This window comes from Cimex lectularius, unplaced genomic scaffold, assembly GCF_000648675.2.
Source record: "Cimex lectularius strain Harlan isolate CLEC.00 unplaced genomic scaffold, Clec_2.1 scaffold10, whole genome shotgun sequence".
In the NCBI taxonomy this organism is placed as follows: domain Eukaryota; kingdom Metazoa; phylum Arthropoda; class Insecta; order Hemiptera; family Cimicidae; genus Cimex; species Cimex lectularius.
The window spans coordinates 252,561-266,819 of NW_019392665.1; the positions used below are offsets into that span (position 1 = coordinate 252,561).

General features: G+C 42.1%; 1 protein-coding gene across 2 annotated transcripts; it reads right to left on the reverse strand.

The window, feature by feature from the left end:
• Positions 1–43: 43 nt before the first annotated feature.
• Positions 44–13,580, reverse strand: LOC106667365. 2 transcript variants are annotated; one of them, XM_014395270.2, is made up of 9 exons: positions 13,351–13,580; positions 8,691–8,800; positions 8,519–8,610; positions 8,338–8,446; positions 2,494–3,061; positions 2,340–2,434; positions 2,206–2,277; positions 865–1,042; positions 44–799 (listed from the first exon to the last, which is right to left on the reverse strand). In XM_014395270.2, exons 1-9 carry the CDS (start codon positions 13,388–13,390, stop codon positions 636–638), a joined length of 1,428 nt encoding a protein of 475 aa, XP_014250756.1. In that variant the 5' UTR covers positions 13,391–13,580; the 3' UTR covers positions 44–635. The 2 variants fall into 2 exon arrangements, with proteins under 2 accessions (XP_014250756.1, XP_024080872.1); XM_024225104.1 differs by lacking the exon at positions 13,351–13,580 and adding an exon at positions 9,107–9,663.
• Between the last annotated feature and the right edge of the window lie 679 nt (positions 13,581–14,259).

Below are 14,259 nucleotides of genomic sequence, written 5' to 3' on the forward strand. Positions count from 1 at the left end.
CTCTCTCTCTCTCTCTCTCTCTCTCTCTCTCTCTCTCTCTCTCTCTCTCTCTCTCTCTGACTATCTCTCTTCCCCTCACGCTCCCTATCGCTCTTACATTGTAATTATGTAAATAGTAAAATTAAACCAAAATTTAATAACTTCACCGTCTCTAATGCGACTTTACTATATATATATTTTTTTTTTGCTGTGATAATTTGTCAAAGATAAAAAAAATTTCTTTAGATATGTCTATTTTCAATGTCATTTTTGTGCCCGGTTTTGACTAATTAAAAAAAATATATGACTGTACAAGTATTAAAAATGAATAAATAACTTTCTTCCCCTAGCGAGAACAGGCGGACCCCCTTTATACGTACACAAACGCCCTTTAAAACTACTGATTATTATTTAAATAGTACATGCGATAGAAAAATGTTTTTTTAAAACGAGAAATTTATGTTATTATTTTTACCCTGGACATCTGGTTATTCACTTGGAGGCTAAATTGTTAACAAGTAAAATTTGCCGGAATTTATGTTTATCTTTGTGCTTCTCCTTCTAAGACCGTACTAAGTTAAATTGATTTTTAAAAAAAATTATTATCTTCTGGTCGACTGGTCATAGAAAACCCCTGGACAAGTAGATGTCCTTTTTCACATGAACATGCTTTGCTTGGAACCGTGCGTCTGGTAGCCTGTGATGCTGTGGTTTGAGACTGGCTGCTTTGTCAGGTTGGCCATCGACCAGGCGATCACCACCTCGAGGCTCCTGCAGCAGGTCTCGAACGCGAGCCACTTCTTGTAGCCGTCGTACCATGCTGTGAAGGAGAAAAAAGACAGGAGAAACTTGGAGTGCTTTGATTTAAAAAAATTCCGAACCCACCTGGGTCGTAAATTCGAAAAAGGCTTGTGAGGACGAAGAGGAGGGCTAGGAAAGGCGTGAGGGTCGTGAGTCGTAGGACATTACGCAGCCGCTGCTTCCTGCTCTGCGTCGTCTCGCTCACGCCACCCCTGTTCATGTACGCGATGTGATTCAAGATCGCGTCGAGAGTCAGGTCGCTCTGAAACGAAAATAATAATTATTTCAACGGTTCGGAATATTTTTGAATAACGGACTTTTCCATGACTTTCACCACCCTCGGACGGCCGAATCGTAATGACCGGGAAGTGTCTTAAAATAGTTTCACTGTACACCCAACAAACAACATTGTTGGCACAGAATATATGGCTCAATGAAGAAGACCAAGTTGAGGAGAGGAGATTGAGAGCAAGGGGGTAAAGAAACAGACAGACAGATGTGGGGGAGGTTGATTGGACATTTTAATTTAACTCGCAAAATTAGGTCTCTTGCACCTTTCTTACATTTAACGAGCAATTACAATTAATAATGATGAGAGTGAGAAATAAGCGATGTAGAGACGAGAGAATGATAAAGAAAAGGAGAGGGACGAGTGAGATAAAGAGGCAAAGAGAGATTGACGGAGAGAGCGGGAAGGGAAGAAGAAAAAGGGAGCTGAGGGAGGGGAGATTGACAGCGAGAAGGGGATTGACAGAAGAGGAGGAGACAGAGAGAGAAGGAGGGTTGACAGAAGAGGGGGAACAGAGGGAGGAAGGATTGATAGAAGAATGGAAGATAGAGACAGAGAGAGCGAGAGGAGAATAAGAAAAAACGAGATAAGGGAGGGGAGATTGAGTGCGAGGGGGTAAAGAAACTTAGACAGTCAGAGATTGGGGAGATTGATTGTACATTTTAATTTTTCCTTTTTTTAGACCTAATTTATATTAAAATTCGGTCTCTTGCACGTTTCTTACATTAGATAGATAAGGAGAACTGACAGAAGAGGGGGGAGATAGTCAGAGAGACAGGAGAGGGGGCGATAGAGAGAGGGGAGGTTGACAGAAGAGAGGGGTGATAGGAAGTGAAGAGGGAGGATTGACAGAAGAGGGGGTAGAGAGAGAAAAACGATTGACCGAAGAAGGGGGCGACAGAGAGGATGATTGACAGAAGAGGAGTGTTAGAGAGAGGGGGGAGGATTGAAGTAGAGGGGAGATAGAGAGGGAGAGAGGATTGACAGAAGAGAGGGGTGATAGGGAGTGAAGAGGGAGAATTGACAGAAGAGGGGGGAGATCGAGAGAGAAGGAGGATTGACAGAAGAGGGGGCAGATAAGCAGAGAGATAAGGAAAATTGATAGAAGAAGGGAAGAGAAAAATAGACAAGATTACCTTGGATTCCCTTTGGGGAAGCAGGCTCGTGTTGACGTCTTCGTTTTCCTCCTCGAGCCTCGTACCGCTTGCCTGAAGGAAGACAGAAAGTTATCGTTAAGAATCCGTTTATGAGGGATTATCCGTCGGTTTACCTTTTTCGGTAGTTGGCCGGATATCCGCCTTTCTGGTCCCCAGCTGAGCTTTTTGGTCCTTCTCTGTCCTTGGTCGGTGGTCCGTGGCTCCTCGTCTTTCGAACAAACCGTCTCGTTAGTGTAATAATGGGAAAAACCTTTCCTGGATACTCACTATCGGAGCTGTTCGGGCTCGGTTTGGGGGTCGGCTTGAGGATGCAACTCTTCACCGGCTCCGTCTTCGAAGAGGATGAGGAGGCGGCGATGCCTTTCTTCTCGTGGACGAGCTTCGGGGCGAGGAGGGTCGGGACGAGGGCCGCGGCGACCGAAGTGGCCAGGTTGTTGTAAGGGGCGAGCATGGCGAGTTGCATGATCCCTTTGTACTGGGCGTCGATGTCCCTCTCGAGCATGGCAGATGGCATGTCGCTCAGCACCCGCATCGCCTTCACCCCCGAATAGAGGAATACGGCGCAAACGGCAGCCCCCCAGACGTGGAACGCAGTGTCGACGACGTACTTTGCGACTAGGACGTGCGGGTGGAGTGCCAGGGTTGTGTCGATGGCCAGCACCGAGGCGAAATGGAGAGTGATGGCCAACGAAAGGCAGGAGCTGTTCTTGAGAGGCTGGGGGGCGCTGGGGATCTGCGTGAGCCGCAGGAGGGCCAGCTGGAGTAGTGCCAGGGCCGAAACCAGGCTCGGGAAGCCCAAATCCCAAATCGCCAAGCCCAACAAACGAGGCATAATCTAAAGAAGAAAAATGCTTTAAGGAGGCACTCTTCATGATGAAGAAGGAAGTTCATAGAAATGAGAGAGTGAAAGGGGGTGAAGAGAAAGGTTAGGAAAAGGTACGAGTATGTGAAGGAGAAACAGACAAATAGTTAGAGAGAGAAAACGTTACAGAGAGAAAGAGATGTATTCACAGAGAAGAATGGAGGGAGGTGAACAAAGATGAACATAGAAGGAACATTGACAGAGAGAGCGAGGAAAAGAAAGTCCAAGAAAGAGGGAGAGACAGGAAGAGAAGATTAACAAAGAGAGGAGGAGGGGAGGACAGAAAGGGAGATTGACAAAGTTAGCAAGAGGGGTAGAGGTAGATGGTGAGAGGGGAAGATAAAGGTAGTCAGAAGGAAGGGGAGATTGTTAGAGATAGAGGAGAAGAGATAGACAGTAAAGTGGGGCGGATTGAAAGAAAGAGAGGGAGAGTTAGGTAGATAAAGTTTGGTGAAAATTGACAAATATAGTGAGGAAAAGAAATAGGGACAGAGAAATAAAAGGAATTTGCAATGAGGCAGGAAGAGAAGATTGATAGAGAGGGGGAGAGATTTGCATGGAAAGCATGAGGGGACAAGAAGATATACAGTGAGAAAAGAGAACATTGACCAGAGAGAGAGAGAGAGAGAGAGAGAGAGAGAGATTGACAGAATTGCAAGAGGGGAAGAGATAGACAGTGAGAGGGGAGAGATAGTTAGAAGGTGTGTGGTAGAGATTGGCATAGATAGCGAATGGGAAAGAGAAAGATAGGCTGGGAGAAAAGGAGAGAGGCATTGTAGGGTTAGCCACAGGGATAGTTAGGGATGGAATTTCGGCACTATACCAGTTCGTCTTGCTTTAAGCTGCCCCTTAGTGGGCACGAGAATTGCGCGAGGCGGAGTGGGTAAAGCTTGATAGTGCACAGAGAGCGGCCTTGCTTGCGGTCACGCAAGCTTACCGAACTATCTCCCCCGACGCCTCGCATGTTATAGCTGGACCTCCAGGCTAGGGTCGCCTGAGCGGCTTGGGAATTGGCCAATGGATACCAGCCTTGCGTCCCCGTTCGATCAGAAGTAGAAGTCGCCTCTTGGCTGAGAGATGCATGGCAACGTCGCCCAAAGGAAGACATACGTATTCGACAACATAGAGAGACGCTTGGGCATGACTTTTATGAAGACGGACCATTACATGTCACAGTTGTTATCGGAGCATGGGGACTTCTCATCCAAGCTCCATGGATTTTGACTGAAAGACAGTCCATTGTGTGAGTATGCCTCTCGTGGAGACGGTCGAGCATGTGGCCTATGTATGCGAAAAGTACACAGTCATCCGGACGAGATGGACGTATGAATCCAATGTTGATGAGGCTAGCATTGACTCCTTACGCCGCGTTATATCCAGCCGTGCTGGGTACTAGGCTACCGAAAAAATGAGGAAAGCCATCATCAGGCAAAAAGGATGACCAGCCTTCGCAATCTGATGTCTCTGATTAAGACGAAGAAAGAAACATAAAGCCTAATCCTCCTACTCCTAAAAAGGTAAAGGCTCCAGAAACAATTAAACTGGAAAGGAACTAAACAATTCGGGCAAACAACCATAATCAACAAAATCAGACACCCATTATTAGAAATGGGGATTCAACTTCCTACAAAGTCTCAACGAACTTGACTGTCAAAGAGATGAAGAACACAGGAGAGCATCAGATATGGTATACCGATGGCTCCAAAACAAACGAAGGAATCTAATCAGGCGTTTTCTGTACAAGACCAAAACATGAGCAATCAAACTCATTAGGGAAGTACACTTCGGTCCTTCAAGGCAGAAATACATGCCAACATTGCTTGTGCCCTGGAAAATCTTAAAAGAGGTTACACTGGCAAAAAAATCCTCATAAGATCTGTTAGCCAAGAAGCCACTAAAGCATTAGCGTGTAAAAGAATCACATCCAAAATTAGTCACTGAATGCTTCCAAAATCTCCAAAACCTGGGGAAACACGACAACCTGATGATATCTTGGGTGCCAGGACACAGGGGAATTTTGGGAAATGAGAAAGCAGACAGTTTGGCCAGAGGAGGATCTGCAAGACCGTACATAGGCCCCGAGCCTTGGGATAACAAAAACAATAGAATCCTCCATGGCAGAATGAATCCAAACAAAACAAAAGGAGAAGTGGATAAACTCTAGCGGTGCTAGACATAGTACTCTTAGGATGAAACAACCCTCTCACTAAGACTGGCAAAAGCATTGCTGCAATTGAAGAGGGCCAAACTCAGAGGAGTGGACTACTACATCTACACAACATGGGTATATACAACTATGATCCCATTTGCAGATTATGTAATAAGGAGGAAGAAACAGCCACCCATATCATCTTCGAATGTGAAGCAACAGCTCAATGGAAATTTAACCTAACCTATGGAAAAAACTTAGGAAATCAGATTGCAGCAGCGACCGTGAATGACCTGATACTTCTAAGTAGAAGGATTGAGTCTATTGCACTGAACTAAGGAACTAAGAAGGTACAGTAAACCAAAAGGCTGCAGTGCCTGGGGGGCGCAAACCCCGCGTCCTAGATCCTTTTTACCATACTATAACATACCTCCTCCTAAAATCCCGAGTGAGCCGCCTCCGCGAGGCACATCCTGGGCATAATGACATACGGTTACTAAGAGCTCGCCAGGAGGGGTGAGATGCGACCGTCTAATTGACAAAAGAAACAAGCTTCTATCTACAAACCGAAAAGCTTTATAGAAATGCAAGTCAAGCAGTTACAAAGACCCAGATGGGTTAGGTGAGGCAAAACGCAAAGGCACAGACGGTTAGCCACAGGGAAAGTAAAATACTGATAAAATAAGTAGGAGAATAAGAAAGATAAGATGAAATCGTAAAACTAGAAAAAGACATAAGCGAAAGGGAAAAAAGGAGGAAGAAATATTTGCCTTCCTATAATTTCTTGATACTTTGCCATGTGCTTTCTTGCCACAGCTTTCTTTCCAGGCAAATTTGATCGTTTCATTGATTCTTTCGCCTGTTGGGTGAATGTGAAATATTCCAGGCGTCTACGAGGTAGGAAACGACAATAAATTAATTTTAAAAATCCGACGTTTTTCCTTAATTTCCGTCTTAGGGTCGATTCACTCCGTCACCCCGTCATGGAACGGTGGAAAAATAAGAGATCCGTGTCGTTTTAATTAAATTTAGGCTAGAACTTAGGGGGTAAATTTTTTTTTTTACAAATTAACTCAAGTGGAAAGGGCCTTGCGCATTTCTGCTTCCTATCCCGACCGGAATTTCGAAAACCGGTCTGGTCGGGGGACGTAAATGAAATTAAACCCGACTTTCATTGTACTTTCCCCGGCAGATTGGAGCTTTTGGCACGACTAGGCAAGCGCTACAAGTCGGAACAAAAATCGAACTTAAGCCAGGGACAAATAAAAGAAAAATAGAATACGTTATGAAAAAGAGAAAAAGAAAGAGGATGAAATGGGCAGAATGAGAAAAACAAGTAGACGAATCACAGAAGTAGAAGGACAAGGATATCAAGTAGTGGGACTAGGTGAGTGACTCTAGTGATAGAAGGTGGAGGAAGAGAAAGAAAAAATAGGAGGAAAAACAAGACAAGATGTGAAAAATCAGTAAAAATAGACTTACTAAAGATAAAATCAAAGAAAAAGGGAATAGTGATCCGTTGATCATAATCGAAAAAAAGAGAAGGTGGTAAGGAACATAGAAAGAAAAAGGTGGAGAAATGGTGGAACGTGGAAGAAGGGAAGAATAATTAGAAGAACAGAGCAGAAGGAAGATGAGTCTAGGGAGAGAGTATAATAATAGAGGAGAAGTTAGAGAAAGGGAAGAAAGAATTATTGACAAAACTGGTTTTCCATGGAGAAAGGGAAGAAAGAAAAAATAACAAAGAAGAATGAAAAAAAGAGCCTAGGAAGAAAATATAATTATCGTGGATGAATGAAAGAAACACAGAAAGAAAAAAGTGTAGAAATGGTAGAACATGGAGAAAGGGAAGAATAATTAGAAGAATAGAGCAGAAGGAAGATGAGGCTAGGAAGAGAGTATAATAATAGAGAAAGAAAGAGGAGAAGCATAAAATAACAAAGAAGAATGAAAAAGGAGACTAGGAAATAATAAAAAGGAGAAATGGAAGAACACAGAAAAACAAAGAGAGAGAAAGGTAAGAAACTGTCGTACCTGGAGAAAGGGAATCAGGAAAAAAATAAAATAGCATAGGAAAGGAAAATAATTATAGTGGAGAAATGAAAAGAACACAGAAAGAAAAGGTGGAGAAATGGAAGAACACAGAATAAACAAAGAGAGAGAAAGGTAAGAAACTGTAGTACCTGGAGAAAGGGAATCAGGAAAAAAATAAAATAGGATAGGAAAGGAAAATAATTATATTGGAGAAATGAAAAGAACATAGAAAGAAAAGGTGGAGAAATGGAAGAATACAGAAGAAACAAAGAGAGAAAAAGTAAAAAACTGGTCGTACATGGTGAAAGGGAATCAGGAAAATTAAAATAGCACAGGAAAAGAAGCTAATTATTGTAGAGATATGAAAGAACATATAAAGAAAAGGTGTTGAAATGGAAGAACACAGAAGAAACAAAGAGAGAGAAATGTAACAAACTGATCGTACATGGAGAAAGGCAATCAGGAAAAAAATAAATAAAAGAGCATAGGAAAATAAGATAATTATAGAAGGGAAGAAATCAAGCAATAAAAAGGTGAGGAAATGTTAGAACATGGGGAAAGGGAAAGAGGAGGATTTTATGGACTAACTATAATTATCGTGCAGAAATGAAAAGAACATAAAAAAAAGGTGGAGAAATGGAAGAACACAGAAGAAACTAAGAGAGAGAAAAGTAGAAAACTGGTTGTACGTGGAAGAAGGGAAGAAGGATAAAATAACAAGAATGAAAACAGAACCTAGGAAAAGAACACAATTATGGTGGAGAAATGAAAAGAACACAGAGAAAGAAAAATTAGAGAAATGGAAGAACACTTAGAAAGAAAGAAAAAATTAGGAAACTGGTTGTACATGGAAGAAGAGGAGGAAGATTAAAAGATCACAGAAGAATGAGGAGGAAGAGTTAGAAAGGAGGAAAAAGCAGTGGAATAAGAAAAAGAGCTGTAGAATGTCGAGGAGTTGAAGGGAAAAAATATGGAAAATAGGAAGGAAGTGGAGGATTTATTAATAATTCATACTACTACTGCATATTTACTTTTTTTTATAGACAGTATATATTATTATACCCACGTTTTTAAGGGCGTATGGGTCAATGAAGAGGCAGACAGCCCGCGAAGAGCTTAGAACACAAAGGAAGACGTTAATTGTCGACATGTACGGCCTTTTCGTTATCAGCGACCTGTAATTTTAAAAATTAAAAAAAAAATTGTTAATAAAATCTTTTTTACAGTTTTTGACAAAAGTGCCTCACCTTATGTTCAAAATGGAAAAGAAGGCGTAAAAAGCTAGCACGAGAAACGAAATAGCAAAGCCGTAGGCGTGCAGCATCAACCACCACTTGACCTGGAACATTTTTTAATTGTAATTAAGTAAAAGTAATTAGAGGAAAAAAGGGGTAAGGGAAAAAAATATTAATTTCCTACTTCCTTGTTCACCTCCGCCCACGCTCCTCTCCCTGGACCCCATGAGCCGTGCCATACGAGCCGTACCCTCGCCGAATTGTTCACCTCCGTCGTCCCAAGAAGGTCGGAAACTGAAGAAGAGAAGGTCTAAATAAGAAAGGAGGGGAAAAAATAAACGAGGGAAAGTAGACAGAAAATCAAGGGAAATGTCCTCGTTTGTGTATATAAAAGCAGCCTGTTAATCGTCAGCGTCCACCGTGAAATGGCTCGGACACGCTGGACGGCCTTTTTGACCTAGACCTTCAATTATTCACATGGGTGACTCTGAAAACCTTTCAGTACAAGGTGTTACAACTGGTCTTTAAAATTGACACGTATTATTTTATAGATGACACCGTCACAATATCTATGTGTCAATTTCTAGGACAAATACTTACGGCTTAGTCTAAGTGCCTCTTCATCCTATTCAAGAACGTCCATGAGGATGGCGCAGGATCCATCACACTAAAACACCCGTACAACTGTTCCGGACACCACTGCAATGGAAAGGATTGGAAGTTTGCACAATAAAGAAGGTAAGGAGGGACCACTTAACATCGGTTTATTTCACAGGAGAGGGACGACTATATTCCATAGGATGACTTCTCCCTATTAGGATGACTCTAATGCCAATCACGAAGCCTGGGAAAACAGCACGAAGAAAAGAGGAAAAGATCAACTCCAAAGAACTTCCATTAAAAATTTGAAGGTGTCATTATATTTGACATTGAAACGGAAGAAGACCCAGGAGTGCATGCCAAGACCGGTCGAGTGCAAAGCCTCGTCAGCAAAGATCAGGAGTGCCCGCCATCGAAGTTCGTGTCCACAGTCTCCCTCTTTCTTTCCCTATACTCTGTCTATCTCTCTCACACAGAAAGTGGAAGAAAGGTCCATGAAACCTAACTCAGCGTTTTTTTATTCTAAAGAAATTCTATTACTGCATATTTCTCTTTTCCTGTCTGTCTCTCTTTCTCTTTGTCCCTCTATCCCGTTCTCCGTTTCTCTCTCCCCCTCTCTTTCTTTCTTTTTGTCCCTATATCTTTCTGTATATCTTTATTTATTTATCTATCTACTATTCTATTTATCTACCTCTCCACCTCTCTCTCTCTTTCACTCTCTCTATTTCTCTTTCTCTCTCTCCACCTTTCTCTTTGTCCCTATATCTTTCTGTACATCTCTATCTATCTACACATCTATATATCTATCTACCTCTCCTCCTCCTCCTCTCACTCTCTCTCTTTCTCTATCTCTTCACCTCTTTCTCTCTCTCTCTCTCTCTCTCTCTCTCTCTCTCATTCTCCACCTTTCTCTCCTTCTCCCTTTCTCTCTGTACCTCTCTTTTTTTTCTCTTTGGCCTTATATCTTTCTGTAGATCACTATTTATTTATCTATCTACTATCTATCTATCTATTTATCTACCTATCTATCTACCTCTCCACACCTCTCTCTCTCTCTTTCCCTCTCTCTATTTATCTATATATTTCTCTTTCTCTCTCTCCACCTTTCTCTTTTTGCCTATATCTTTATGTACATCTCTATCTATCTACCTCTCCTCCTCCTCTCACTCTCTTTCTTTCACTATCTCTTCACCTCTCTCTCTCTCTCTCTCTCTCTCGTTCTCCCTTTCTCTCTCCATCTCACTTTCTTTCTCTTTGTTCCTATATCTTTCTGTAGATCTCTCTTTCTCTCTCCACACCTTTCTCCCGCTCTCCGTTTCTCTCTCCTCCTCTCTTTCTTTCTTTTTGTCCCTATATGTTTCAATAATATAGGTCACTCGAAAATTCTACATTTATTGAGTAAGGTCAACAACCAACTACTGGGCGTTAGCGATAAAAAGGTGAAAACACCTTTAGGGAAAAAGCACTTTCAGGTAGTTACTCCCAGTGATTATAACTATAGTGCGGATAATGACCATCGTAGCCTAGACTGCTTCACCGATGGCTCACTCATTAAGGACAAGGGAAGCGGTGCTGGAATACATATACCTAAATTAGGGATCAGCATCTCCTCCCCTCTTGGTAATAACACCTCGGTCTTTCAAGCGGAGGTCTGGGCCATCAATGTTTGCTGCAGAACACTCATGGATAACAAGATTAAGGGAAAAGATATTAAAAATTTTTCCGACAGTCAGGCCAGTCTTAAGTCATTACAAAAAGAGTTATCAACATCTAGGCTGGTAGAGGAAACCGTTGAACTTATTAATAGGATTACTACCAGGTACGAGAATAGGGTAACCCTCATATGGATACCTGCTCATAAGGGGCACTTTGGCAATGAAGAGGCGGACAGCCTGGCCAAAGAAGGATCAAATACTGCGTTTGTCGGGCCACAACCGGCATTACCCCACTCTAGAAGCACAGCGAAAGGGAGTATTAGTTGCTGGGGCATGAAACAATTCCTTAAAGAATGGAATATGTCCCCCGGCCGCAGGCAATCGAAGGAGTTTCTGAAGGAAATCAAACCAAAAGAAACGAAATGGTTATTTTCTAACTCTAGGAGGGGAATTAGGAGGCTGATAGGTATCCTAACGGATACCCCTTGAGAAACACCTCTTCATAATGGGTATTCTACCAGACCCCTGTTGCCGCTTCTGTGAAGCAAAGGAAGAAACGGCTCGGCACTACCTTGCAGAATGCGATAGGTATGCTAGGAAAAGATTTGAAACTATCGAAGGAGAGGACATAACCAAAACACTCCCCAAGATAAAATGGTGCCTATATCTTTCTGTAAATCTCTATTTATTTATCTATCTACTATCTATCTATCTATTTATCTACCTATCTATCTACCTCTCCACCTCTCTCTACATCTCTCTTTCCCTCTCTCTATGTGTCTATCTATTTCTCTTTCTCTCTCCACCTTTCTCTTCGTCCCTATATCTTTCTGTACATCTCTATCTATCTACCTATCTATACATCTATCTGTTTGTTTTTTCCTTTCTCTCCTTCTTCTATTTAACTACTTTTCAAATTTGCTTTATTTCTCTCTCTCTCTCTCTCTCTCTCTCTCTCTCTCTCTCTCTCTCTCTCTTTCTCCCTTTTTCTCTCCATCTCACTTTCTTTCTCTTTGTTCCTATATCTTTCTGTAGATCTCTGTCTATCTATATATCTATCTCTCCACCTCTCTCTCTCTCNTATATATATTATGCAGGGTGGGCGGCCAAGACCCGAGGGGTTAAATGCCTGGGTAGACTCGTACCCCATCCCTAAAATCTATATATCTTACTCCCCACCTTAATCTTTCTCTATCTATTTATCCATCTATCTCTCCATCTTTTTTTCTCTTTCTCCCTATATCTTTCTATAGATGTCTCTCTCACACTCTCTCTCTCTCTCTCTCTCTCTCTTTCTCTCTTTCTCTACCTTTCTCTCATTCTCTACCTTTCTCTCGTTCTCCCTTTCTCTCTGCACCTCTCTTTCTTTCTCTTTGTCCTTATATCTTTCTGAAGATCTCTATCTATCTCTCCACCTCTATCTCTGCTGTTGACTACAACTACTATCTATACTACCCTATTGACCACAAAAATAAGGTTATTCGAAGTAATTAATATTTAATACATTAGAAGTAGAGTAAAATTAGTAATCATTGTATTTCACATTAGATGAAAGAATAGTCCTTGAGACCAAATCTTGTGTGATAGAGAAATAAAGCGTTAATCGTCAGCTCTCTCTTACTCCCTCCGTCCCCCTCTCTATAATCAACCTTTCTCTCTATTCCACACTACCTACCTCTACATTATCTATCCATCTGTTTTAGTGACGATGCTGTTTGTCATCGATACTATTTGGTGACAATACTCGTAAGTTTACCAAGTGGGTCCATTTGTCATATTTGACGATTAAAGATTCTCTTGAAGGAGTCGAAAAGGGGCGTCTGGAAGGTCTCGCTTTGACTTTTCCAGTTCACCAGTTGAATAGAGGCCACAGGGGTTGTTTCGGGGGTGGCGACCTGTGGATTCTCCCACTTCTGTTTCAGACGTAGTGAGAAAGAGAGGGAAAAAAGAACCCTTCTGAGACGGGGTTGAACACCCCGGGTCTTGTGCATTTACAAGCGGATATCGATTCACACCCGACAACCCCTTGGAAAAGGGGTGGTTGCAACCTTTGACTTTTGATTATTCACATAAAAGGGGGGGGGGTAATTGTTTAAAATGAAAACAAATATGGTGAACCCAATGGCTCCTGTTTGGGGGTTGGTGCGGGGGTTAATCTGCATTTTCTCCAACCCCCCTCCCCCACAGGTGGGCCGGGGGTTGGCGCCGGGGTGCTTTTGATCCTTTTCACGCGATCGCTAATCCGGCTTGAAATCGAACTTTAAATACAGCCGTGAGGCGGGGTGAAAGAAACAAATAAGAAAAAAACGAGGTCAGCCCGTTTTATACAGAGGGTTGAAACTACACCTCGAGGTTCTTTCTGTGTGAAATGTGTCGAAACTTATGGCTAAAAATTGAAGGAAGGAGGAATTCTTGAATAAAAAATACAGCGGGGGGTCCGGCAGGCTTCGCTTGTTTTAGTTTTGATTTCACTCCCCCTAGCTGAGCCGGTTGTTGTTTAAATACATCGGCTTTAAAAAATGAGTCCGCCAAGTCTCGCGGGCTTTTTTCTTTTTGAACAGTTAAAAAAAATTAAAATTAAGTACTCACCGTTCTGAAAAGCGTAGTCGTCCGTGAAATTGTCAAACATTTTCCTTCGCCCCCTTTATTTTTTTATTGAAGGTGAAAACAGTGTCCGAAGTTATAGAATATAATAAAAATAAACAAAATTAAAATAAAAATAAAAAATAAACACGCGTGTCGGGGAGGGGGTCTAAGCGACCAGGGCGATCCGATCCATGCCGACCTGGCAGCGCGACTGGGCTCACGGGGCCGGACGGGCCATCCCCGAGGGATCGATCTGCGTGCGCCCCTTCCAAAAATAATAATAATAATATCGGGTTGTCCGGAAAATAATGCAGGATTTTAAGTTTTCATTAAAAAAAATCTATATAAAATATTCTGTTTACGTTTACAGGATTACTCATTTGTATGAATGTCAACACTTATTAATCCTCTTCCAAATGATATTGTTTGTTTACCTCTGTAGCATTCCGCTACTTGGAAATAATTCAGTCATCCTTATAATGTCAAAGCGAGAATTTCGTACGATTTTCTTTTACGAGTTTAAACTCGGCCGAAGCGGAGCCCAAACGGCTAGAAACATTAACCAAGTCTGGGGCGAGGGTTGTGTTAATGAGTGCACTGTGCAAAGGTGGTTTAAAAAATTTCGGGAGGGAGATTTCAGCCTTGAAGATGAAGAAGGTCGTGGAAGGCCTTCCTCTCTTAATGATGATGTTCTGCGATCAGTGGTGGAAGAAAACCCCAAAACAACTGTTCGAGAACTTGCAGAGCAACTCAAAGTCAGTAAAACGACCGTCGCTGACCACCTCAAGGCGATTGGAAAAGTGAAAAAACTCGAAAATTGGGTTCCACACTCATTAAACGATCGCCAAAAAAATCAGCGCTTTGATGTTTGTGCATCACTTCTTTGTCGAAACAAAAATGACCCATTTCTGG

Excerpts from the sequence above, each read along its gene's own strand:
- LOC106667365 (XM_014395270.2), bottom strand. The coding sequence starts at position 13,390 with ATGTTTGACAATTTCACGGACGACTACGCTTTTCAGAACG. Across the intron at positions 2,278-2,339 it reads CCGGCCAACTACCGAAAAAG|GCAAGCGGTACGAGGCTCGA; the intron begins GTAAACCGACGG and ends GTCTTCCTTCAG. Across the intron at positions 800-864 it reads TTTTCGAATTTACGACCCAG|CATGGTACGACGGCTACAAG; the intron begins GTGGGTTCGGAA and ends TCTCCTTCACAG.